The sequence below is a fragment of the Anser cygnoides genome, chromosome 3 (genome assembly GCF_040182565.1).
Source record: "Anser cygnoides isolate HZ-2024a breed goose chromosome 3, Taihu_goose_T2T_genome, whole genome shotgun sequence".
Classification (NCBI taxonomy): domain Eukaryota; kingdom Metazoa; phylum Chordata; class Aves; order Anseriformes; family Anatidae; genus Anser; species Anser cygnoides.
In genome coordinates, this window is record NC_089875.1 from 97686704 (window position 1) to 97712422 (window position 25719).

General features: G+C 41.9%; 1 protein-coding gene across 2 annotated transcripts in view; it reads left to right on the top strand.

The window, feature by feature from the left end:
• Positions 1-976: 976 nt before the first annotated feature.
• GCLC (glutamate-cysteine ligase catalytic subunit) overlaps positions 977-25719 on the top strand; it is a 32674-nt gene continuing 7931 nt past the window's right edge. Inside the window, exons 1-12 of one of the 2 annotated variants that reach the window (XM_048078079.2) lie at positions 977-1254; positions 13559-13671; positions 15028-15210; positions 17313-17426; positions 18202-18260; positions 18355-18491; positions 21141-21215; positions 22113-22229; positions 23014-23152; positions 23680-23792; positions 24495-24587; positions 25318-25422. In XM_048078079.2, the coding sequence (XP_047934036.1) occupies positions 1105-1254; positions 13559-13671; positions 15028-15210; positions 17313-17426; positions 18202-18260; positions 18355-18491; positions 21141-21215; positions 22113-22229; positions 23014-23152; positions 23680-23792; positions 24495-24587; positions 25318-25422 (1398 nt within the window). In that variant the 5' untranslated portion in view covers positions 977-1104. Of the gene's footprint in view, positions 1255-10162; positions 10187-13558; positions 13672-15027; positions 15211-17312; positions 17427-18201; positions 18261-18354; positions 18492-21140; positions 21216-22112; positions 22230-23013; positions 23153-23679; positions 23793-24494; positions 24588-25317; positions 25423-25719 lie in introns of those variants that run through there. The other variant, XM_013172273.3, reaches the window with a different exon arrangement.

A 25719-nucleotide genomic window follows, 5' to 3' on the forward strand; every position in this document is an offset into this window, starting at 1 on the left:
CGGTGGTAGGCCCTTTACCACAGAAGCATCCTTTTTCATCAGGAACATCAGCCTGGTCAAGGTGACACCCAGCAGATAGGGTGCCTCCTGCCTCCACACGGATCTACATTCCTGGCTGACCCCTCTTGCTCACATACCCAGGTTCACGGCGCTGGCTGGATTTGGGACTGAGGAGGAAATTTTCCCCATGCCTAGCTGTGCCGAACCCGTTGCTTTGCAGCCTGAGAAAAGCCCGTTAACTGGAAGATCACCTGAGTATACCATTATTTAGCGAGTTCTCTGATACTGCAGGCAGTGGGAGCACAGAATATCCCGAGCTGGAAGGGACCCACAAGGATCATCGAGTCCAACTCCCAACTCCACACAGCACCACACAAAAATCAGACCCTGAGTCTGAGAGTGTTGAACATGTACCATGTTGGAATGTCATTCTAAATCTGAAATATGGATGTATGTATGTCTCAAGAGGACTGAAGTGCTCATCTCACTGAAGCCAGTTGGGTGTAACATTAGAGGTTATACTGACGAAGTGTGTCAGTGCAGAAGCTCATCCGTGCAGGAGGGGGTGACCGTTCACCCATTTCTTGTCTTTTCGGGTGCCATTCGTGCCAGGCCCAGCCCAGCTGCTCTCCTTTCCCTCTGTCCCCAGCCAGCCAGCCCCTTTATCCCCCTCACACCCCCGCCGGCCACCCTCCTAGCAGAGACCACACACACAAGCTTCACTTCCAAACACCTTTATTCCCCCCTCCTTCAACACCACACCAAACAACCGCGCTCACCCACCCCGCACCCCCCCGGCTCGCCCATCCCCGGTCCCCAAGGGGCCCCCCCCCCCCCGCGGCGGCGGCGGCGGCGGCCGGGCCGGGGGAAGAAGCCGGGCCCAGACCGCGGCTCTCGGGCACCACCACGGCGAGCGGCGGCGGCGGCGCGGCGCGGGGCGGAGCGTGCGGCGCGAAGTGCTGAGTCACGGCCCGACGCCGCCATCACGTGTGGCGCCGGGCACGGGCTGCAGGCGGCCGCTTCTGCCGCTGCTTCTGCCGCCGCTTCTGCCGCTGCCGGTCGCGGCTCGCCCCGCAGCCCCGCTCCCGTCCCCTCCGGCCCGGCATGGGGCTGCTGTCGCAGGGCTCGCCGCTGAGCTGGGAGGAGACGCGGCGGCACGCCGAGCACGTGCGGAAGCACGGCATCCTCCAGTTCCTGCACATCTACCGCGCCCTGCGCGACCGCCACAAGGACGTCCTCAAGTGGGGCGACGAGGTGAGCGGCACCCCGTCCTGCCTGCCTGCCAGCCTGCCCTCCTTCATCCCCTCCTTCCTCTTCCTCCCTTCCTCTTCCTCCGGACCCCCGGCACCGCGCAGGTGCCGCGGGAGGGCCTCGGGGCTTTAAAACGCCGAAATAATTCGGGGGGGGGGGAAGGGGAGAGCCCCAAGTAACGTTGTTATTGTTATTATCGGCCCCGGGGGTGCCTGGCCTGTCGCGATACAGCCTCGGGGGGAAAGCTGAGGCCTCGCTCTGTCCCCGACATGCCCCGTCCCCAACACGTTTTCCTTCCAAGCAGCCAGCGACAGGCTCCGGGACATCAGCGAGGCAAGCATCCGAGCAAGGGAACCGCTTTCCAGGGGATAAGTGGGGTTTTGGGGGCTTTGTGCCATAAGAAGCTGCCCCGTGGAGGGAATTGTGTGGCAGGGTGGCCGCTCTGCGCTGTAGGGTTTCGCAGCCGGAGCGGCGTGGATTGGGATACTGCATACACAGCTGTCTGTCCCTGCCTGCTGTCCGTGTTCCTGCATCTGGTGTGGCTGAGGTTGGGCTGACAGCCTCGCACACAGGCTTGGGCTCAGGAGTAAAACTGGGGCAGACGGTGTCCCTGTGACTCAGACTCCAGGTTTTCCTCGTGAATCTTTAATGCGGGGCACTCGTTTTTCAGTGTGACTTACTAGTTGGCCTTGTTTTCCCAGGGTGAGGTTTCATCATGCAGCCCAGGTTGATCTGCAAGCGAGCTGGCTCAGCTCAGCTCCCCTCCCCTGGTGTTCCTGCTCCCAGGAGCCAAACCAGCAGAAAGCTGTTCCCCCGTTCAGCTTTTTAGGCTGCCTTGTTTCCTCGGCACAGCTTCTTGCTGTTTCCCTGAGATCCAGCAAATTCTGGTTAACGTGGGGAAAGTAACAGGAACTTGTGGAGGAAAGGGGTGAGCAGAAGCGCCCCTTGCAGCAGCAGCTCGTTGTTGGTAAGCCTGGCTGTACGGCGGGACTGCACCCTGCGAACCTCGTCCCTGCTGTGGCAGAGTTTACTGAAGCATTTGTGCATGGTAAAGGGTGATGCTCTTTAATGAGATTCACATCTTGTCCTGTACAGAGTGATAAGGCGAAATTTTAAGGGCAATATGATTTATTGCCGCGCTTCTGACGAGGAGCTTGGAGCCACGTTTGAAGTGCCTGTGAACACTCAGAAGTTCGAGTAACTGGGCTCATAATCTGCGTATTGCTTTAGCAAATGATACTAATCTTAGGTGTGGCAATTTATCTTTATTCTGCTGTATTGTGCAATTTTTTATGTAACAGCATTTAGGAGTCTATTAGCGTGCCAGAGACTTGTTGCCAGTCTGCTGCTCTGTGAGCACAGAAACGTACCCGTCTCTACAACTTGCTCAGCTGTGCTGTAGGTAGTGGGGAAAACAGTAAACTCATTTTCCATTTTTCTTTCAAATAGCTAGTTATTAGATAGCCACACATATGCAGCTTAGATGATTCAGCTGACTCACTGGACAATTTTCATTAAAAAGCCTTTTGTGCCCTTCGACCTTCTTGTGTGAAGTCGTAGCCTGAGGGTTTGCTATTGTCTTAAAAACTCTTGAAGATAGAAATCAAGAATGAAGATGACAGGCCTCACATAATGGTAGCGATGAAATCTGAGTAAAGAAAATTACTTTTGTATTCCCAAGATGTTACTGAGACCAGGTTTGGCAAAAGGTACCTTGTTTTACTTCATTTTTAATGACTGCTAGGAGGAAAACCCAACTTTCATAGTGCATGCCGAGTTTGTCTTCTACTGCAGACAATGTGGATATATTAAAGATTGTCCCTATCTAGCCTTGTAATGCCTTGTAGTAGGAGAACCAAGGGATTTACCAAAACAATCTTGTTTTTTTACGGGATCTGTTTTTTGGACTGTTTTCTACAACCACAAAGTTTTTGCAACAGTTTAAGAAAAAAAAAAAAGGCCACAAGTGTAGCACAGAAATAAGACTTTGCTTAAAAAGTCTTTCTAAAGGTCTCTTTGAACCTGCGTTTGCAGGTGAAGGGCCTTTGCCTCTTAATCATCCTTCTGCCTCGTTTAGTTTCAGACTGATCGTTGGCCTCCCTGTTTATGCTTGGCTTCTCCTGGCTGTGGGAAATACGAAACACCGGACTATTTTATTATCCCTCGTCAAACCCCTCCTTGCTATCCTTGCCTTAATGCCCACAAAAGTTGGGCAGCAAATAGATCTGATGAGGAAACCGTCACGCTAGCCAGAACTGTCTCACATTCTCCTTGTGTTTCCATCCTTCTCTCCCACCCAGGAGCGTATGCTTATCTGTGGGTTTCCAGAGTAAGGAGTCATTAGATTGTTTTTTAATACTTTTTTTTTCCACGTGCAGCAAATGCAAAAAGCTGCACCTTTTCAGGGCTGTGTTTTACAACTCCAGCAGAGGTAGCAGGTACTACACGAAACAATTAGTTTGGGATGCTTGGCAGATGTTAGTGGTACCTCTTTTGGTACCAAACTCTTGTTCGGAGCTTTTGAGAGTAAGGCAAAGCCTATTCTGTTGCTTCCCGGCTTTTTTTTTTCTGAAAAGCTGGCCTGTGTGCTAGTGCACAGCAAATCTCCTGTGCTGTGCAGCGCCTCGTGGCTGCCGATTGCATTCCTCTAGCTGACGGCTGTTGCTTAAATTTCCCTTTGCAGCTTAACGTGGATGCTGGGATCAGACAAGTGGAATGGCAGGCTCTTGGCTAACCCAGCTCCATCCCTTTGTGCTGTGTGTGCGCGTGAGTGTGCAAGGACATCAACGTGCACACGTGCAGGCACATACACGAGTGCGTATATGGGATACTTTATGTTTTTCTACTGTGTTTTTCACTGCTAAAAGGGGCAGATTGACTGCTCTGCAGGCTGAATCCCTGTCTGGACTGAGAAGAAGAATTGGAAAAGAGAATTTGAAGGGAGCAAGTACTGTAGAGAGGAAGGGAGAGCTGCTTCGGTGTATGAAGGTGTTGAAAAAAGTATGCTAGAGGGAGATCCCCTCAGAAGGAAGGTTGTAGAAAGCAAGCATGGGCAGAACTTGGCTTTATTTGAAAGTACATGTGAATTAAGCGGCAATCTGACTTGCCCGGCCTTGTTCAGTGCAATTGGACATAATGACCCTTCTGTTGCACGGGGGCCTGGCTACTGTCAGCACTGGGGCACAGAACTTAACAGGCATCTCCAGCTTGTAGAAAGCTGTTGTCTTCATGGAAACGTAATGTGAAATTTGGCCGTCTTTAGAATGGGTCTGATGCTGAATTCCGTGAGGCATCGTGAAAAATGTGCCACCACTGCTTGCAAGTTGAAATCTTCCTGACTTTTTTTCTTTATGCATTTGTCTCTTTCTCAGTCCTTTCATGTCCTTTTGATCTGTATTCTTTCCTTAATCTTTCTTCTTACTTTTGATTTACTCTGCTCCTTGTTCATTAGTTTTTTTTAATTATACCATGCCAGTGGATTAGAAAAAAATGTACACTTGCTGCTCAGCACTTCCAGTTGCAAGCAGCAAAGCAGCCTTTCTCAGAGGCTGCAAGAAGAGAAACCAAAGGGCTTCTTACCACAATAAGCCACGGGTGTTACTCCTGGTGAGACAATCTTTAAGGTTTTCTCCTTTTTCCTAAGGAAAGCCTGGGCCGTGAGAAGAACTCCTTTTCCTTTTGAACGATTTTTTCCCAGGGACCTAGCTACAGTATTAACGTCTTGCTGTTGTTTGCAGGCTGTATGTTTTTTTCAGGGCAGCAGCAGCAGCACGATGTTCAGTGACACTGCATCACAGCCCGTGGATTTTCAGACTGGTGAAATACTTGCTGCAACTGAAGGATAGGGTTTGGGGTTCAGACACGCACACACTGAGGCTCCTGTTTGATGTCTGATACTCCTGTAAATCCAGAAAGAGTCTAGGGTGTTTTTAACAGTGATGAATCTAGCTCACCTACTGCATGAAATAAGTACAGTTCCTGTCCCTAGAACGCACAGATGAAGTTTTGGTCACCACTCCTCTAAAAGCCAATAGAGGCCTAGTGAGAGAGACAAACACACGTGCACAAAAGTGAATGCAAAGAGGAATTCAGGTGGAAACAAGAAAAGACAGTGACTGTTCAAAGAAGCAGGTTCAGAGAGCATCGCGGTGTGCAGGAAGAACATTCAGCTTTTCTCATTTTACAAGAAATTTGGGTAAGATAATGGAGCAGAAAAGCAGCAGATGTCCTTTTAAGACAATTACTTCACAAAGTCTAGATGTCCTGTGGAATAGGGTGCCACATGATAGCTTTAAAGCTAAGATGGACACTTAGGTGGATGACAAGTATACAGTTTATTACGTTTTTTATTCAATATGTGTTTTTAAAATCCACACAGTGCAAGATATATGTCCATCTATCCAAGCCACTTAGATAATCTTCAAGTGGCTCATGGGGCTTCTTTAATGTTCTTCTGAAACTTTCCAACTAGGTTTTAACTGTGTATGTTACAAAGAAAACAGAAAAGCGATAAATATTTTTTGTATTTTCCTGGCTGTCAATAAGAGATGCTCTTTAAAAAAAAAAAAAGTCATTATACAGACTCACCATCAATATTATACTCTGATCATGGGGAATTTATTTTAGGAGAGGTAGCTAGCTTTAGGAGCTGGAAGTTTTTTCTTCTCAATATGGAGAGTAAAGAGGAAAGATCTCAAGTTCTCGCTTTGTCCAAACTGCTGCTAAGTAGTGGTGTGCAGAAATTCCCTTTTTTTTTTTTTTTTGAAGAATTTTCATGGGAACCTTGTGCTTGTAATACCACTAATGTATCCTCATATCTCTTTAAAAAAAAAAGCTGTGTCACTTTAAGGCAATGGCTTCTGGCCCCCCTTCCCCCAGCAAAATTCCCCCCACAGAATGCATTTTTCAATTTCTTTCATGCAGAAATTCCCCGCGATGGCCCCCTGCCAGATGCAGCGTGTCTGGATGCCTCTGAATGGTGGCTGTCTTAATCGATGTGCCCGCCTGCCCGCCACGTGAGGAAGGGCAGCACTCGCGAACGATTTGGTTATCCGTCACGTGTCTGCTTGATCATACTTTGAGCTTTGACTAGATAAGGGGACGGTGACGTTGTTTGTTTACAAATAACTTGTGCTTCCTTTATTTTAGAACAAACAGCAGGGGCGGCTGCAATGGATGCGTCGGCTGATAGTTGTTGAACTGCATCTCTGCCCTGCCTTAATCCTCCTGCGGGAAATGTAAGGGAATGCCTAAAGGGAACTGAACCTAAAGCCTCCAGCTATCAAAACATGCATGAAGTGATAACCTCCTTGATAGCCTCTATCTAGTGGTTGTATCTATGGAATTTCCGGATTTCTTAGCATGTGTTTCTATGAAGTTTCTTTATAGCCGGTATTGCTGCAGTGGCCTGTCCTGAGCTTAAAACTGCCCAGGCTGCAGAAGAGGGGTGAAAACAGGAAGAAAACTGCAAAATACTTAATATCCACAAGTCTACAGCCGTTATGCTGAAGAAAATGCTTAGATTTAGAGAGAAAACATCTGAGAAGTTTAGCTCCAGAGCACCAGGAAGGGGCTGGGATTTGGGAGGCTGTCCCTGACTACTGGAGGGGAAAAAAAAAAAAAAAAAAAAAAAGAGAGAGTTGTACATCATGGTATTTTCTTTACCCCAAAGTGATATAGGAAAGCAAAAGCAATTCTCAACTCTTCCAATCCTAGCAAGTGAAAATGCAGATATAGGTCCTTTGCCTTACCTCTTTTCCAGTCCTTGCTTCTGCTCACATTATGCTTCTACTTTTACTTTTCTTATATAAACTGCTCTCTATTAGTTTGGAATTGCTTTCATAAAGTTTATTAGTCTAATCCTACTGGTATTTGGCTGAACTAGACTGAGTGTTGCAGCAAATAGTTTATAGTGGGATGCTTTTTTTAAAAGCTAACTTTGCAATTCATGGAAAACGTTTTGGAAGGTTTTTTTAATTGCTTATTTTCCGTAAACACGCTGTAATTTGTCATAAATAGTGACCAAGCCCCATGATATGCATTGATTTCCTCCTCTGCAATCGCAGATCTCAATAAGAGGAATTTCAATTATCTGCTGTTTGTATTTCAGATAGAGAAATATTCTGTTCACAGTGAACTTCCTGCCTTTTGTGGATGTCAAATGAATTGTTATAATCTTGTCATGGAGTTACTGTCTATTGCTTCAGCATAATTCCTCTTTTGCCACGGGACTTCCTCTTCTTGCTGTGCAGATGCATTGTTTTAGTTAATAGTGTTAGAAAAGCTGAGTAGGAAGGATGAATACAGGAAGGATTTTTTAATTGCTCTTATTTTTTTCTCTCTTTGTGATGCAAGAGGCGACTTGGAAGCTTGCAACGTCTTGCTTCACAGTTGAAGAAATGGTCTGTTATTAGTCTGTTAAAACATCTAGCTTGTGTGGATTAGAAAATAGTTGTGCCAAAAACACTCGTGCCTTTTTGTCTTAAATCTAAAAATCTGTGAGTGCCATAAATTTGCTTTTGCTACAGAAATCTAAACGTTATCCTAATCTTTTACAGTCTTACCTCAGACGTAACGCAGTGCAGCGATCAAAGAGGAGGCACCTTGTTCCCTAATGTGCCACATCTTGTTCTGGAGAAGCATGCAAAGAGTTATGACCTCTAGATTTAGCTTTCAGTAACCCAGCTTCCTGGTTTGCGGTATGTGCAACACAGGACATCCTCTAGTCACGTCGTATCATGCAAAAGAAGAAAATCTGCAGCCCTGATGTCGGCAAGTGGGAGGGCAGCGGGCAGCAGCACTTCACGGGGGCTGGTTGGGTTGCCTGAAATGGGAAACGCTACATCCTCTTCTGTATCTATGATCATCTTAGCGTGGTGTAAAAGTACTTCAGTTTTGTACAAACTGTCAATGTAATGAACATCAGTTAAGTTGTGTTTTTTTTGTTATTGGTTTTTAGAGCACGATTTCTGTAGGTTAGTTTCATGCAGAGCTGCAGACTGCTTTGGTTATTGCATTAGCCACTTTGAGTCTGCTCGATCAAAATTAAGCATTTTGGGAAATACATTTGAGTAGCAGATTTAAAAAAAAAAAATTTACAACAGAAAATAGCCATTGTAATCCCATGAGCGTGGGAGTGCTTTGTGTTGTGCCAGTGAGCAGCTTGGAGGCTTGCTGATGAGAAATGGGGAAAAAGGCTTCTGCTGCGATTCCAGAGTTGTTTGCCTCCTAAGTTCACTCCCTCAGGGGTTAGGCTGTCCTTTGTGGGCCAGTAAACCTTTCATTAAAGGTGCATCATGATCTGGTTATTACTGTGGCTCCACATTTTATGACAGCGGTGGTGAGAAAATAGCTGTGTTTAAAAAACTCTACATATATTGCAAGTACACGTGCTTACAGAAGAATCTCCTTTCTGCATGTTAGCACTGAAGACTTGAGGTAGAGTTTTTTTGATGAGCAGTCAGATTATTAAAACTTTGTTCTTCTGTAGGCTGTTATTTTAATGATACGTGGCATGTTAATGATGCATTAACTGACCAATAAACGTATCGGGGAATTAAGTTTTTTTGCTATGATGTAGCTTAATAACTAGTGAAATGAGTTTTTGTTTTGTTTGTTTTGTTTGAGGCTCTTGAGGAGAAAGGTTGCCTTGTTTTGTTATTTATTGTGTGCATAAACATATGAGGCGTACTACGTGGAAAGATATGTATTAAATGTTGTAGTGGCTTCTGGGAACAGTCAGCAAAAGCCATGTGTCAGGAAAAACCTCCGATTTTTCTTAAAGCTCCAGGCCAAGGGGAAAGCATGCATGAAGAGATTGCTGTGGAACTGGCATTATAAAGTGCCTCCAACAATTGCTCCAAATACTTGTGGCAGTGGCTGCCCGGTGAAGGCACTGCTAGGGAAGAAAGCATCACAAAGATTGTCTTCTAGGGTCGTCTGTGAGTCATCCAGGACTCTTCTGTGTCTCCAGTGACTCAGCTGTGATCAGGTTTAGCCTGAGGCAGACGATCAGAAGCCCAGGTAAAAGGCGAGTGCAGAGGGCTGATTTTCCCAGGAGGATGGACAAGGCAGAGAGCATGCAAACTTGCCTGCTTTCCTCTCAAAAGCAGCTCCTTTTCAGATAATTCTTTCTGACTTATTTTCCTCCCTTGTAGAATCTCAGCCTGCTCAGCACCGTATTTCTGACCTTACCGAGCTGCAAGACGAAATGCTTACTTGAGTATTTACGTACAGGCATGCCTCGTGGAAAATAGTTGGTATGTTAAAAGCACCTGGGTAACGCTCTGGAGCAAAGGCTTTCGCCCGAATGTTAGCCAGGCTTTGTTCCTAGTGTACTTAGCATAACGGTGTTAGTTGTGTGCTGGGAGGGGAGCTGATACTGGGAAGCTGGCCACTGCCAAGGTGCGTATTTGGACAATGATACCCTGTTGGGCTTGCATCAGCTTAAGTCCTCTTAAGCTGCTAGCATTGCCGCTGAAGAGTTGCTTGGCTGATTTTTCTTGTTTTAAGTAGCGTGTTCTCTGCAGGAAGAATACATGCAATTATGGTCAAATAAAACTCTGTGAACTCTAGCATTCAAACACAGTTTTAGACATGCTCGCCCAATTTCAGAGAACTATTAGCTTTCATGTTGCTGCCGGGCAAGTCCAGTAACAACTATTTGGCTTCGTGTGGAGTGAGTGGTTTGGCTCTTCCCCAGTTGAGGGTGATTCAAGGTCTTGTTTGCAGTCGTATTTACAGAAGCAACATTAAGAATTTTGAAAGCCTGACATTTCTCCAGTAGCCAGCTATGAGAAGTAATCCTGACAAATGAAGCAAGGCTATTCTAGGTACTGTCCTGACAGCAAGCTGATGGTGAAGGCCTCCCTCGTAGAAGACACGGCCGTGGAGTGAAACTGATGTGGAAATGCTCTGTAGTTGCAGTATGCTGCAGGTTAGTAGTTGAAGGAAGCTGGTAAAGAATAGGTTTTTTTGGCTCAGAGGTAGATGTGTTGCACTTGAATATTATTTATTTTGTGTGGAGAATTTATTTGTCATTTGAATGCATTTAACTTCTGACCTTTTTCTAGATTTGCTGTACGCGTGGAGGGATTTACAGCTTTCACTTCACAACCTTTCTGGCCAAGTTCTTGTTCCCTCTCCTGGTGAGGTGTCCACCACATTTTTGCAAGCTGGACAAACCCTTGGTGGTCAGAGGGTTTAGTCCACTGAAACCGTGTTGTACACCCCTCTGTGCAGGGGGGAGCCGAGTGGCAGGCTTTTGTGCCTCCTCATAGTGTGCACACTGGCTGGAGAAGAGAGACATCTAGGGTTTGGTTTGGTTTGCTTTGGGACAAGAGCCCCAGGTGGACATACGGGTCTGTGGCGTCTGCCTTTCTTACAGTGGCAGGGTGCGCTTCCCTTACAGGTAGACTAGTTAAAAACAGGGGAAAAAGTGAACTATAAAGGAGTTTGGCAAAACAATGTATTACAAAGGCTGGGTGAAGCCCCACATGCTTCGTTTTCAGAGTCAAAGCTCTCATGGGCATACTGATGCTTTCAGCTAGGCCGCAACTCTCTGAACTTCACTGTGGATAAAAAACATGTGCAAAGTCTGTAAATGAAGAGCTGAAGTTAAATGTAAAAATGTGTGAACTGTGAATTTGTTTCCCTTTTTCTAGCTGTAGGCTAAATCTTTTGAAGAGCTTAAGTTAAATTCTTTAAGGATGCCCATTCAGTCGGTCCCTCTGTTGGCAAGATACTCTGTGGGTTACTTGGAATCGTTGGCAGCTGTCTGAAGCTTTCTTCTTTTCTCATTAAAATTAATGGCAGATCTTCTGTGTGTGAAGACAATTTTGAAGGTTTAGTCAATCTTTCCAGAGGCAAGAGTAGCAGAAGAGTAGCAGTTGTTTCTAAAGCTGTTTGCATAAATGTATTCACTACAGCACTCAGATCATGAAACGTTTCGGTTTCTTTCATGTTGCCTTCTTGGCTTAATGCTTCTTTACATTCTTTTGGCTAATTTTCTTTTGTGAAACTTTTAAGCTGTATATAATACGGCTTATAGAGAAGTACAGTGTACACACTACCAGCTTGTTGTAATTAGATTTGGAGAGGGATTACTAAGATAGGAGGCTAATCGCGGGAACATATAAATTAGAATAGTGGACAAATGTTGGTCTTCGGCGTCTCTCAAATGCAGCTGCAACTCCTCTGCCCTTTTTCTGCTTTCAGTCCCTGCTGAAGGCACCATGAGGACAGCGTGGTGGGAGGCCAGGAGCACAGCGGGCTCAATACCCCGTCACACGTCTGTCTTTGTAACTTGGAGAACTGCAGTTATGTACCTTCTCTAGTTTGGGCTGGGTCTGAGCAAGGATAAGTTGGCTGAAGCTTTCCCAAAGCTGGAGGAGATGGTGTTGGCTGTGGTAGGAAACCAGAAGGTGTGAAAGAAATCCTTTTATATCACCACTAATCACGGGTCAAGTGTCACTTGAGAGTGAGAGACCGACTGGTACTCGATAATAACTAAATCAGTTCTCAAGTGAGTTCTGGTTGACTGTTGTGTGTAGTTATCTTGAGTAGATTGTTGTGGCATAATACACACAAACCACAAAACATGCTGCGCAAAGAAATAGCATCTTACAAGGAAACTAGAAATCATTTTTCTTTAGGGGATTAAGATTTGATCTTAAAAAATATTGAGAACATGCATAATTGCTCAATGAGTCCCTGCAGGATTTGTCTAATCAGATTCTGTAGAATTACAAACATTCTCGGATAATGCTGTTTCAGATTTAATCACAAATCCCAACAGAGGATTACATTCATTGTCACTGCAGCTAGCAACAACTCTTCTGTGAATGCCAAAGTAACCAAAGACTGGGAAGCCCACAAATCCACTTAGAGTGTGCTGGAAAACACCGCACAAGCTTTCCTGTGCTTTGGCAGGCTGTTTTCCTATACTCACAGACTTCTGTACAGAAAGAGGTTGCTGCCAGCTTGGACCCAGCATCTCCAAAATCAGCGTCTTGGTGAGTCTGAGCCTCTGGCATCGAAGTAGCGGAGTTCAGTAAGTACTGCTGGATGCCGTCGTAGGCAAAGTGAGAAAACATAACTGAGTAGCACAGCACAAAGACTGATAAATTCTAGCAGTGGAATTACAGTTTACATTTACAACTTGACCTTGATGTTTGCATTAGATTAGTGGTGAAAGTCATGGAAGCAGGGGCTTGAGAGCCGCAAACAGAAAGCATTGTGTATCGCTGCTGGGCCAGCCAGGAGTTTTCACAGCCATTGCCCTTGTGATGCATTTCCATGTATGATTTCTGATTTTACTTGGCAGGCAAAGCATCCCCTTCCAAATATGTGTCAGGAAATAGTTATATCAGTAAGTATCGAAGGGTTATAATGTCCAGGCGGCTGTCAGGTGGTGCTCTAAAAGGCCTTAAGGGAGTTTTGATAGCATGTATGCGTCGAGATTAGGAGGTTTGAAATGGGGGTGTTCCCAGTCCGATGGCTTTCAGATAATCTCTGTTTGGCAAACCATTTCCTTCGGATCTGGGGCACAGCACTGGCACCGCTTTCTTTAGCGGCTGGTTGGGTTGAGTTCTCCACCGGTGTGGAGCCAGGAGCGGGTGGAGGTGACAGCCCCGGGGACATGGAGGAGCAGAGGCCTGGAGCAAGGTGCTGTGGGGACAGGAGGGCAGGCCGCGGGGCAGGGAGGCAAGGAGGGCTGTGGAAGCAAGGCTGAACCAAGAAGGGGTGGAAGCCCCAGTGCTGTACCAAGAGCTGGGGTGCATTAATAGCAGGGCCGGTGCCGTTCGTTACGACCGTGGGCTTTCTGTGCTGTAAATGAGGCTCTGTCACAGCAGTCTTTATAGCTCCAACAAGTGGCTGGTATAAATGGATGTCCTGTTTGTAAGTGAGGGGATTTTTGTTGTTTTTTGTCAGCTGCAGAGACCATAACCTGTGGGATGACAGACGCACGCTTGTGGTTAAGAGTTTGCATGGTTTGTTTTTTTCAATAATGGAGGCAAATGCAAATTCGGAATCTGAAGTGACCACAGTTAAAAATGGAGAGAAGAATTTTCAAATCAGATTTCAAGGGATTTCAGTTCTTCATTCAAGATGAAATGAGCAAGCAGCTGTCTTCTCCAGTATAGTTTACTGCGTTCATAGATAGCTATGGTTTTAAGCCTCTGTAGAGGTGAAGTTCAGTCTGACATCTGTCATCCCTTTATAGCTGATACGTAAATTCATGCGCCAGTGAATTTGTGTGTGAAGAAAATCTCATCCTGTAACTTTTTTTTTTTTTTTTACTTACAAGGTGGAGTATATGTTAGTAAAATTTGACCATGAGAATAAGAAAGTACGCTTAGCACTACATGGCGAAGACGTTCTTCAGACGCTGCAAGACAAGGGGGAGAAGATAAACCCCAAGTGAGTAGCTGTTTCCTGTTGCTTTTTTTTTTCTTCCCATTACAATACCATACAGAATTTTGTACAACTACCTTAACTTTCAAGTCCGCTCTTTGTAAAACTGTAAACCACCGGTACCAATATTTGCAGATTAAACTGGGGTGCAGAAAGTGAAAGGCTTCGAGCGCACCTGCATGCGGTCCGTGCACCTTTCATGTTATGCCTTGTGAAAATGAAGGGTGTAATGGTGAGCCCACAGAAGTTTCAGTTTATGTATTTGTTTTGTCCTGCTCTGGTTTTGTGTCTGTGTGTACACAGTAATTGTATACCAGACCTTCCTTCCCTGGTAAAGTGCATGTGTGCACTGAGCCATGTATCCCTGGCTACAGGAGCGAATGAGGTCTGTGTAAGAGCTGCTCTCTGTAGGAACACTGTCTGCATAGGAACACTGTCCCATTTTTGGCAGAATTAGGAAGGTTAGGCGTAAGATGGCAGGGCAGTTTTTCCCCATCCTCTCCTGTGGAGTTTGCAGTAATAAGATGGTCATATCCCTACTCCAGCTAGGCAGGGAACTGCAAACTGCCTTCTAATTAATGGCAACAGATCTATTTTTCTAGAGCAGAGAAATGAGACCAGAGATAGTGAAGTGTTTTGGCTGAAGAGAGCCAGAAGCTTACAGGAAGTTAGAGAAACTGCTGTGGTGATAAAAGGCCTTTGTGCCCTGGGCCTGTCTGCTCCTTGCTAGGTACCTTAACCCCTGGCATCCAGTAAGGCTTTCCTGTTTTTCTTCCTTGGTAGAGGGACTGTTGAAAGCCTACAAGAAGCAGTTTCTCTTCTTTTAAGACTTCGTGCTTGAAACTGTTCCTGTATGGAGGAGTGTAGGGACAATGCTGCTCTGCCTTTGTGCTCCATGGAGGTGCGGTGGCTTGTCAGGAAAGAAGGCTGCTTTTCAGGGGTTAATAGTGTGCTTAAACTTCATTTCATTTCTTAGCCCGATACATTTGTGAAATCTGACCAGGTTTCCACAGGCAGTAGAAATAAGAAATGGAGAATAATTTGTTAGGCTTTGTGCTATAACATGTTACAACCCCAAGAAACAAAGTTTGAGACAGACGCTGCAGCTGTCGGCCCAGGCAATTTCTGCTTACTGCATTATACAACAACACTTCTAGTGCAAAACTGTTCCTTAATTTCTCTTAACTGTCTCCAAGTGATGACATCTATTTGAAGGAATGTTGTGGTACTCTACTCCACCAAATAATTAGCTTTAGGAGGTTTTTCTTACAAGTTGCCTTTGTCTAAAATTTATGCTAATAACCTATCTTTTTTTGAAGTTGCATAAATACTTAAATAAATAATGCTATTTATTTACTAAAGCCACCCAACACTCTGGCGACCAGAATATGGAAGCTATATGATTGAAGGGACACCTGGACAGCCGTATGGGGGAACCATGTCTGAATTCAACACCGTACAAGACAACATGAGGAAAAGGAGGCAAGAGGCTGCCTCTGTGCTGAAAGAAAATGAGGCTGTTTGCACTGTGACATCTTTTCCAAGGTGAGATTGTTGTTTGAGAAGTGTAACACTGTTTCCTTTTCTCTTTATTCTCCATATATGCTTTTTTCTTTTTTACTATATAGCTAAACTGTACAATGAAACTGAGCAAAATACGATTCCACTAAAGTAGTTTGACTTAATGTTCCAGCCATGTTTTCTAAATTTTTTTATTGCTGTGAGACAGAAACAAATCTGCATCTTTTATATTTTTAAGCTGCTTCTAATCTATGATGGTTTTACAGTTGAAGAGAAAACCTGGTTATTCGTAATAAAGTATAGTATACAGAGTAGCCTGCAATCTTGAATTGATATGGTAAAGGTTTCCATTTACCTATTTTCCAAGCTTTGATCCTTATAAATAGCAGTCTTATAAAATTTGGCTAACCTGATCTATTTTTTAATACTGCGTATTCACTGAAGCACATGCATACTTCCTTTTATTACTTAGAGCACAGTAGAAAAGGAATGTGATTACCTTTACAAAATGGAGATGTAAAGCTTCTATAGTCTTGTATTTATTGAATCTAGAAAGGAGTGCACCTCTCCTGAGGTCATAGCATCCTTACAAAGGGTAGATTTCGTCTTATCATTGTAAGGAGACTCTTGGAAAAGTACATTCAGGATGTTCTTCATTGACTAGGAGAAACTGAACTTTGTGACTTTCCTTTCAAACAGTTCTAAGGGGAGTTTAATGTGTTCATTTGAACTAGCCTGGTCCGTCAAATGAATGAAGATAATTATGCTTAAAATAGTTCAGAAAAAAATAAATAAAATCTGCAGTAGAACAGAAGCATTTGGCCTTACTGGCTGGTTTCTTGTGTAGTACAGAATGCCCTGAATTCTTGCCAAGAGCATGAACAGTACAAAATGTGATTTAGCAACGAAAATCAGGTACCAAAACACCTCATGTCTTCTACCCTAAGATCCCTCTATTGATTAAACTATGCTTCTTCTTTGTGGGAACTATACCAGATATTTCTATAGTAATGAGCCCTTATTTAAACTCCGATAGTAAGCAGTTTTCAGTGTTACAGAATTGCATTTTGCCCTGCAACCTTACAAAAAGATTATTTCAATAAATTTTGTATACAAAGATTTCAGAGCCAATCTCACAAGGACTAAATAGATCCGGATAAATAGTTTTTACATGACTGTGGGAACAATACATTAGACTTCATTCAGTTAAAGCTAGTAAATAATATGTACAGTCTGCATGTGACTTATCTTTGGAATGATTCATAGTTGAATCCTTTAGAGATTGATCTCCCTAGGCTGTGTAGGGAGAACAATGTTTCTGATTTCTGCCTTTCACTGATTTGCCATTCAAGTCCCTGTTTGTTTGAGTGGAGTCTTGCTAACTTACTTTTTCCTGGATTTTTTTTCCTGTTTTTACATCCTCCAAGGCTCCAAAAAGGAGCGTTTTATTTTGATTTTCTTGTTCATATCTCGGCATTTTATGCCTTATAGGTGTAACTTTTTGTTACTTCCTACTTTTCTCCCATTAGGGAGTTCTTCAAAGTTTGAAAATCACAAATTGCTATGACATATGCCTGTGTGAAACACATGAAACTACCTCTAATTATTACAGAGTTAGGTACGTCCTTTTAACAGAGGTAGTTTGCTGGGGGCAGAACTGGGTAAATTACGTATGTCAGAAATTGACTGTTAACCAGCAGCCTGTAGAGAAAAACCGAGGCACCGAATGCCAGTGCATGTCAGTATTAATGACAGGTGCTAATGCCCTAAAATGTGTGAGCTTACTCTGTATAATGCTGTGAAGTTTCCTGCTTCGGCCACTGAAAAGGTCTGTGTTTAGTGTTCAGAGGTAAAGTAATGCTTTAAGAAAAGAGTCTGTTTTAACTACCACAGAAGCCAGCTGTTGACAAGTACTGACCTTTTTATGGCAACCCTTTCAGGCAATTCCAGATGGGTAGGTAACAGTCTTGAAAAGCACTTTAGAAGTAATCCGAGTTAGATGCAAGTTTTTAAAAAATCTTTTTATTCCTTTGTATTCTGAGATCTTAATCTTAGGTCATCTGACCCTTTTAAAAATCACAGTCTGTATTCATTACAACTTGGACTCTCATTGTTGTGTTATATAGGTTAGGGTGTCCTGGATTTACAGTGCCAGAATATACGCCAACGCCAGTAGAAGGAGGAGCTTCAAAATCCCTCTTCTTTCCAGATGAAGCCATCAATAAACATCCTAGGTTTAGGTAAGAGCATTTCATGATTGTGAATGAGGAGCTGATTTTTTTTTCTGTGCTATAGAATCATAGGCATACCTGCAATAGAGAACTACATGGCTAGCTGCTGCACATATCCCAAGGAGTTGGACAGAGGTGGTTGTGATGATGTATTTTCTGTCAAAGTGACTTAAACTGTTAAGCTCAAGTAACTTTATATAGTAGTTCATTATGGGACATAAGGTGTTGATTATGCTACTGCAAAATTGTTTCCAGTTTGAAATCCCATGATTAAACGCTTTGTTCGCAGTTAATCTAGTTCTTATTCAGGTATGTCACAGTCCATTTTATTCCAGCAACATCTCAGTGTTCTGAACTTACCCAAGTTACTCTGGAATGGAGCATGGTGTCATACTACTTGTATGCTACTTGTATACTACTATACTACTACTTGTGTAGTTCAAGAGGAGTTTTGATTATAAGGATAAGACTTAGGAGAAACAAAATCATTCTATTTAAAAACTAAGCAGTGCCTTTTTGCTCACCCTTGTATTTTTCAGGTCAGTTGCCTATTGCTTCTGCCTGCTAGGTTCCTCTGAGTGGGGCTGGCTTCACTGAAGAAAAATTCAGTGCTGTCTGTTATGGTCTGTTGTAAACCAGGGAAAGAAGGGTCCTGAAGGAAAATGTGTAAAACAAATAGGAAGCTGATATTCTGAAATCATGAAAATTAATGAGGAATTAACTCTGAAACTATTTTCATAAAGATAAACCTTTGGATATTTCACTGAACTCTTCTTTTTTTTAGTACACTGACAAGAAATATCCGGCACCGAAGAGGAGAGAAGGTTGTCATAAATGTACCAAGTGAGTAAATCCAATGCATCTTTTATTCTTTTTCCAAAAAAAAAATGTTCAGTCTGTTACTCTGAGTTACTGAGTAACTGTATTTTCCACCCAGTATTTAAAGATAAGAACACGCCGTCCCCATTTATTGAAACATTTCCCAACGATGATGGAGAAGCAGCAAAAGCAGCTAAACCAGACTATATATATATGGACGCTATGGGTTTTGGAATGGGCAACTGCTGTCTTCAGGTAAAATGCATCTGCCTTTGAGATGTAACTGAATGTCGTCTTCCCTAAACTGTTCCCTTTTTAAAAAAAAGTTTTGCCTTCTGTTAAGCTAGAGAGATTACACATAGTTTATGCGTTTTCAGAGTGGCAAAAGGGGGAATTAGGTTTATTTTCTGCTAATTTTCAAATGTAATTGGATGCTTTACTGCAAGGATTTGCTTAAACTAGTCACATCTCTTTCATTTGATCAAGTACCTTCTGTTGGAACTCCAGCATTTTTCAAGCGTGAAAGATCTTCCACTGACTTCTTTCTTCAGGCATAACCACAGGATACAGTGGGAATGAAAACAAACTGTCTAGTAGAAATGTATGGGTTTTTTGGTTATTCATTTTGATTTTTTTTGCCTTTCCCAATTCTTAGAACAATAAAAACAAAGTGACAAGAAGTTATTGGAACATCTTTAAGAAATAAGTAGCTCTCTTCTGTGTGGTTTCATTTTCTTTACAAACTATGTTAGCTCCTGTATACACATTCCTCATTCATATATATTTTAGCTACCTACTGAGAGGCCTTCTTCTTACTGCTTGTACCATGGACGTATCAAATCCACGTGGGTAGCTGTTTTCTCTTGCAGTGTACTGGGAGACATTCTGGTTCTTTTCTCCTGTTAATGCATGCCTTTTTATTGTTTTCATTCATGTGTCTGAGTTCAGGTACCTTTAGTTTAAATCCAGGTGTTGTATATTGGGAGTGCGTTAATTCTTTCAGTATCTTTTGTTGTTGTGTTTTATATTTTTTAATTATTATTATAATTTCTCTATCCCAGTAACCCAGTGCTAGGGGATGATGGCTTAGGTAGTAGCGCTGTATGTGACTGTCAATAAAATGGGCCTGTTGCCACCACTGACTTCAAAGCAGAGCGAGGTAGAGGCTAGTGTTAAGTCCCTGAAGGATTAAAGGAAATTTTCCAAGCACCTCTTGTTCCACAACACTGGCAAAAATAGCCACATTCCAAACAATTCTATTTGAGATTAAGAAAGTTTAAAAGGTGAATAGATAAAATGTTTTTGACTGCAGCTAAGTAAGATTTCTTGTCCATTTGGGTAAACCAGGGAGAATCTGAAGTAGTAAAGTGTAAAAACAGTCAATACTATAAACATTTTTATTAAGCTTGATACAGCCTGTTTTATACCATCTCTTTTTATTATTTAAGACCAACAAAAGCCATCCAGCCTTAACTTGGTCATTGTATGAACTTGTTTAAAAACATATTAAATTCCTATTTTTAGAATCCTGTTTTACTATTCACCATCCTTAAAATCAATGGTCGAATAAAATTCAGATTCAGTACTCTTGTTACCATCAAAGGGAGACTGAAAATAAAGCTGGTAGGTGCTGTAAGCAGCTGCTTACATATTAACTGTTAATTCTTAATTGCCAACTAGAAGAAAAACATGTGTTCCCCACCTATTTTCTGGAGTTTGTACTATACAAACTTCCTTTCGTCTTTTCCTCACTACACACCTAGACTGTGACTTGGCTGGAGAGGTTTTCAAGGTCAGAAATAATGTCCTGAGCGGTTCAGTTGGGATCATCTGCAGTGATGGTGTAATTCTTGCAAGGTGGGGAGAAAGACGCTGTCCCCTGTGAGTGGCTAGGCAAAGTGCTGTGCTTCTGCCCGTATTCAGGCTTCATGTGCCAAGCTCAGGAGGTTTTGGGTATGGGTTTGGGTTTTTTTGAAGCTTACTTGCAGATGAGGAGGACTTCAGTGTCAGATTAAGAATAATGTGTATGGTTTTGGGGACTGTAGACTTGTAATCTGTGGATGAGGAAAATCTGTGTTGAGCTCTCATTCTTCAGGACAGTAAGCAAGAATGGTGATTTCAGAGCTGAAGCTGGTTGCATAATGTCATGATAGTGGTACCAAGGGTCTGTAACAACCTAGATTATCCCATGATCTGTGGATACGTAAACTGAGAAGAAGGAAAGAGGCCTTTAGTCCATTTAGTATCTTTTGACAGTTTTGAGGGCCCTCTCTGCATTTTTCAAGCGCATAAAGTAGTGGTTTGGCAAGTCTGGTGAGTAAGATCTGCTACTGGAAACACATCTTGTGTTTGCTGCCCTGAGCAAATTTCACCAAAAGTTGCTACGAAATTAATAGCTTCCAGGGGTTTATGTGTGGTGGAACTTCCATATCATTAATAGTTTCTTCAAATAATGCTTATTTTTGTTGTACCCTGGTCTCTAATACAGGCAAAACTGTATTCTTTAAAAACTGTAACATATATATTATAGTAGACATAAAAATACTTATTTTTCTCAGTTGCAGTATCAAACAAAGGCATGTTGAAATTAAGACAGCTCTTTAAAAGAGGACTAGCTGTCACATAAAATAAATGTTGCATCTGCAACAGTTCGGCTGTTGTTTTAAATGAGCATGTTCCTGGCTTGTTTCCTGGATGCACGTTATCAGCCCATGTGTATTGTAGATGTTAACTCAGTTTTCTTTGGTTCTGGCAAGTATTTATGTATCTGGTGTCACAGCCTAAGTGCTGTGGTATAAAATGCTTTAGTACACATGGGAAGTGTGGGGAAAGAACCTTGTAACATAAATGCTGCTGGTAGATTATAAAAATTGTAATAGCGACTGTCCTTCCTCTCTCTGTCAGGTAACATTCCAGGCTTGCAGCATTTCTGAAGCGAGGTATCTCTATGATCAGCTAGCCACAATCTGCCCCATTGTGGTGAGTAATGCACTTGTGTCACATCAGATATTCGTTATGTGCAAGCCACTACATGTGAAAAATAAAATCGGAATTAAGAGCTTAAATACTAGCAACAAATTTAATACTTTGGGGAAAGCATTGGTGTCTCTTACTATGTTGTCACATTAAGTGTGGTTTATTTGACGACAAAATATGTTTAATGTATCTGAGCTATCACTTTGGATTGCATGTGTATTTGTGTTTTACAGTCTTCCTTAAAGAAAAGTGTGTGATACCACAAAGCAGAAGACTTCTTGCACAAGACTTTAGTTGAATTACTTTAGAAACAAAGTTTGTAGAGTTTTTCATGGAAACTAGTTAAAATCGCTCCTTAATCTTCAGAATTTTTAGCTTTGGTCTCATATAATAGATTCACCTTCTGTCCCTTTTGTAAGCTTGTGGAAACGGGTGTTAAAATAAAGTTTTGCCCTGTTTTAGGTGGTGAAGAGCTCCTGCTCTCAGTGAGGTATATTCCAGCTCTGTTGCTAAGATGCCTGGCCAATAAGCTAAACAAAAATAAAATGTTTGCCAGGTGAACTTCTGGAGCTCAGAGGTGTGCAAGCACAATCCTTGCTGATTTTTGTTATGCAATTGCTTCTACCTGTATCAACTTTCTGTTCTTTAAATGCCCATCTGTAGAGGTAATACATTTGGAGAGCATAAGCTGTCGTGTCAGCAATACTAACCTTTTGTCTAGGCATTTTGTGGAGATAGCAATTGAGAGACTTTGTGGCATGGGCTTCATCTATATGCTAAACTGAAGTATGTACTTCAGTTACTTCTGGGCCAGCAAATTTCTCTTCCCTATAGGATTAAGACAGTGTGTTTGGTTCCTTGGCTCGTCCTTTGTTTTCACGTCAGGCTATTCTCTTTTAGATGGCATTGAGTGCTGCATCTCCATTCTACAGAGGCTATGTGTCCGATATTGATTGTCGCTGGGGAGTAATCTCTGCATCTGTGGATGATCGAACACGAGAAGAGAGGGGGCTGGAGGTAAGTGATTTAGGTAGTAGGTGTCCATTTTTTTTGTTGCGTGTTGGCTTTGTGTTTTTTTTTTCCAGGCAAAATTTTTTAACTTCCTTTAGTATTTCAAATTCTTTCAAATTCTGCCTGTGGTCATCAGAATCCCTAATGAGGGAATGTGGCAGTCGTTGTGGTAAAGGCACGAGAGATGGTGCAAACAGTCATCTTGGTTGTACAGCTAATGTTAGCATATATGTTTTCAGTTAGGTATGTAATTCTAGTAAAACTCCACTTTCACTCCTCCACAGCTTGCTAAAAATTGTCCTCTGTTTAAAATTTCCATTTTGTGCTTAAGCCCGAAAGGCAAAAATTGCTTTGAGTTAAATAGCGGGTGATGCTGAGTAATCTAGTAGTGTAAACTGGAGCTACGTGAAGAGAGCCAGTTGCTAGAACTTCAGGAATTGGCACCCAAGACGCTTAGGGAAGTAAGAACAATGACAAAAAAAATACTAGAAATACTTCTTGAACTACATGGTTTAAGAACATCTCTAACAATGTGTTTGAATGAAACTGCATCGGTATGTGTTGCAATAGGTATAATAGGGATAATAACGCTTTCCAGACAGTCGGGGTGATAATGTTCTGTTACATCAGGAAAATGTTTCCATTTAAGATTCATACTTTGAATAATTTTAATTGAGGCTGTAGGATATTTTAAACAGGATAATAACTCTCACATAAGTGTCATTAGTGAGCAAAACTTAGGTAACATTGTTAACAAGCTGTTAAAATATTGTATTCTTAAATTATATAGCCACTGAAGAACAACCATTATAGAATCAGTAAATCCAGATATGATTCCATAGACAGTTATCTATCTGAATGTGGTGAGAAATACAATGACATTGATTTGACAATAGACAAAGATATCTACGAGCACCTGATAAAGGAAGGTAAGTGTTTGCTTCATTATGAGCAGGTTTAGAATTATGCTTGCAGTGTGTGGGGATATTTTTACATTTTGCTTTTTTTTTTGATCATGCTTCCCTGATAATGACTCTACTCAGAAAGTATCTGTGCATTGTGGTCTTGAGAAATTAAAAATAAAAAAAAAATAAAATAGAATTATAAACTGTCCCTAATTCCAATTTAGGAAGTTTAGTGTTTCATGTACTAATGTTTATCTTTGTGGAGAGAGCAGAACTGCATTAGGAAACATGGCACAGAGTTGCATCAGAAAACGGAAAGAATGGCAGCCACACCAATATCCAGTTGCCACTTCCAAAGGAGAACTTGTTCATTTTTCTATTTAATCATTTCCTTCCTTCCCAAAGTAATCATTTAAACTTTAACAGGATGTGGTGGGTTGAGGTAGTATTGCGGAATTGGAATTTTTCATTTTTGGTTCTTATAAATCAAGTTGTTTCCTAGAGCCTGCTTTGCAACGTCTGAAATGTTTCTCTGAATTTTCATTTTGTAGGTATTGACCACCTTTTGGCACAGCATATTGCACACTTGTTCATTCGAGACCCACTGACTTTGTTTGAGGAGAAAATACATCTAGATGATGCAAATGAATCTGATCATTTTGAGGTTGTATCTGATTTAGAGGAATTTAGTAGATATGTATATATGTGTGTAAAATGTTGTTTCTTTATAGTACTGCTTAATTGGAGGATGACTGTATTACCTAAGAATATTTTTTCCTGATTTTTCACTTAAGCTAGTTGTTTAGCATGTGACTTTGTAGCTGTAAGCACCTATTTTTGTTTCACTATTTACTTAGAAAAAGATGATAGCTTATTTTATATCCAACAAAATACAAAGGGCCCAAAGTAGTTATATAATTGTTATGGGGAATTGCATTTTTTGTGACTTCCTGAAAACTGTTGTGTGTGATGTCTCTTATGCATGTGTGTGTCTTATATAGATTTGTTAAAATCTGTATAATCATATAAAAATTATAGCTATAAATATATATATATATAGTAATACTGTGTATTTTTACATTTGGATGAATCAATCTCTTATGCAAAGGCCAGCTTAATCTCAACACATCCTAGTATCTTTTATGTAATCCTCAAACAAAATAGCATGAGAAGTATAGCATATCTGCTTCTAGGATGAGTAGTTACATTATAGTTTTTAGGAAGTTGAGCAACTCAGTTTGGAAGCATTTCTCTGTTAAGCTGTTCTTGGAAAACGCCTAAGACAGTAGTTACTTGTTCACTTTGCTTTGATCTTATAGGTTGATGCGTATCTAGACTGTGACAGATTATTTCATGTGCTTTGCAGAACATTCAGTCTACAAACTGGCAGACAATGAGATTTAAGCCACCTCCTCCAAATTCAGATATAGGATGGAGAGTGGAATTCAGGCCTATGGAGGTAAGGAAAGAGTCAGTACGCACAAAAACACGTTCACTTTTAAGTGGAAGAGTATGGGGCCTGCTGTCATCAAGTATCAGACCCTTATTACTTATGCTGTGTTTTCTCCCCTCTGAATTGCCAGACACAAATGAACTGGACAGCAGTGTTTAATCAGACAGGGACTGTGGGAATGCAACTGACAGGAGAATCCACTGTAGCACAGCAAAGCATGCTAATGGATTTGGGGTGATGGGCAAAGGAATTAGGCTTGTACTAAAGCTATTGCAAACAAAGAGCCATTTAGTTTCCAGGGACCTTATTTATCCAGTACTTCTGTTGGTACTGAACAATTCCACAGTCACTATTTTGTGTTTCATAAGTGCTTTTATTTTATAGCTGTCTATTTCAGAGCTGTTTGAACTGAATCCCCTAAGTAGAAATTTAAAAGCTATTCTGCATTTGTAATTACACAGAGAGCCCAAAGATGCAAGTTATTAGCTTTTTGAAACACAAGTGTGCTTTGGCATTGGATTAAAGGGTTGAGCTTGTTGAAGTGTGTGCACTGCGTTGTGCATTTGAAGGCCTTGATTCCAGCATGTACATCACCGTCTCTGCTAGTAGAGTGTGTGTGAATACAAGTATCAACATGAATGCTTGAGTCACACTTAGAAACTCTCCCAGATAGCCATCTATTTGTATGAGCGTGTTCCCAGTAGAGTAATTAAATCTCTAATCCTTTCATGTCTAGGTCCAGTTAACAGACTTCGAAAACTCTGCTTATGTTGTGTTTGTGGTACTGCTAACCAGAGTGATTCTGTCATATAAACTGGATTTTCTCATTCCTTTGTCCAAGGTAGGTGTGAAAGGTCAGATGTATTATTGCTAATTGCACAATATTTTCACCGCAGTTGATTGTTATCCTCTGCAAGCTAGGAATTAACATTTGTACACTTACAGAACAGTCATTTCTATCTTTCAGTCAGTTTAAATCTGCACAAATAATTGGCATCATCTTCACTTCTACAGTAAATTAAAAAATACTGCTATCTAATAGAGTTAAGCTTTATAGACAAATGGTTAGCTTTCTTCCATTTGCATTTTATGGCTCTCTTAAAAATGTCTGATGGACCCTTATTTATAAACTTTTCAC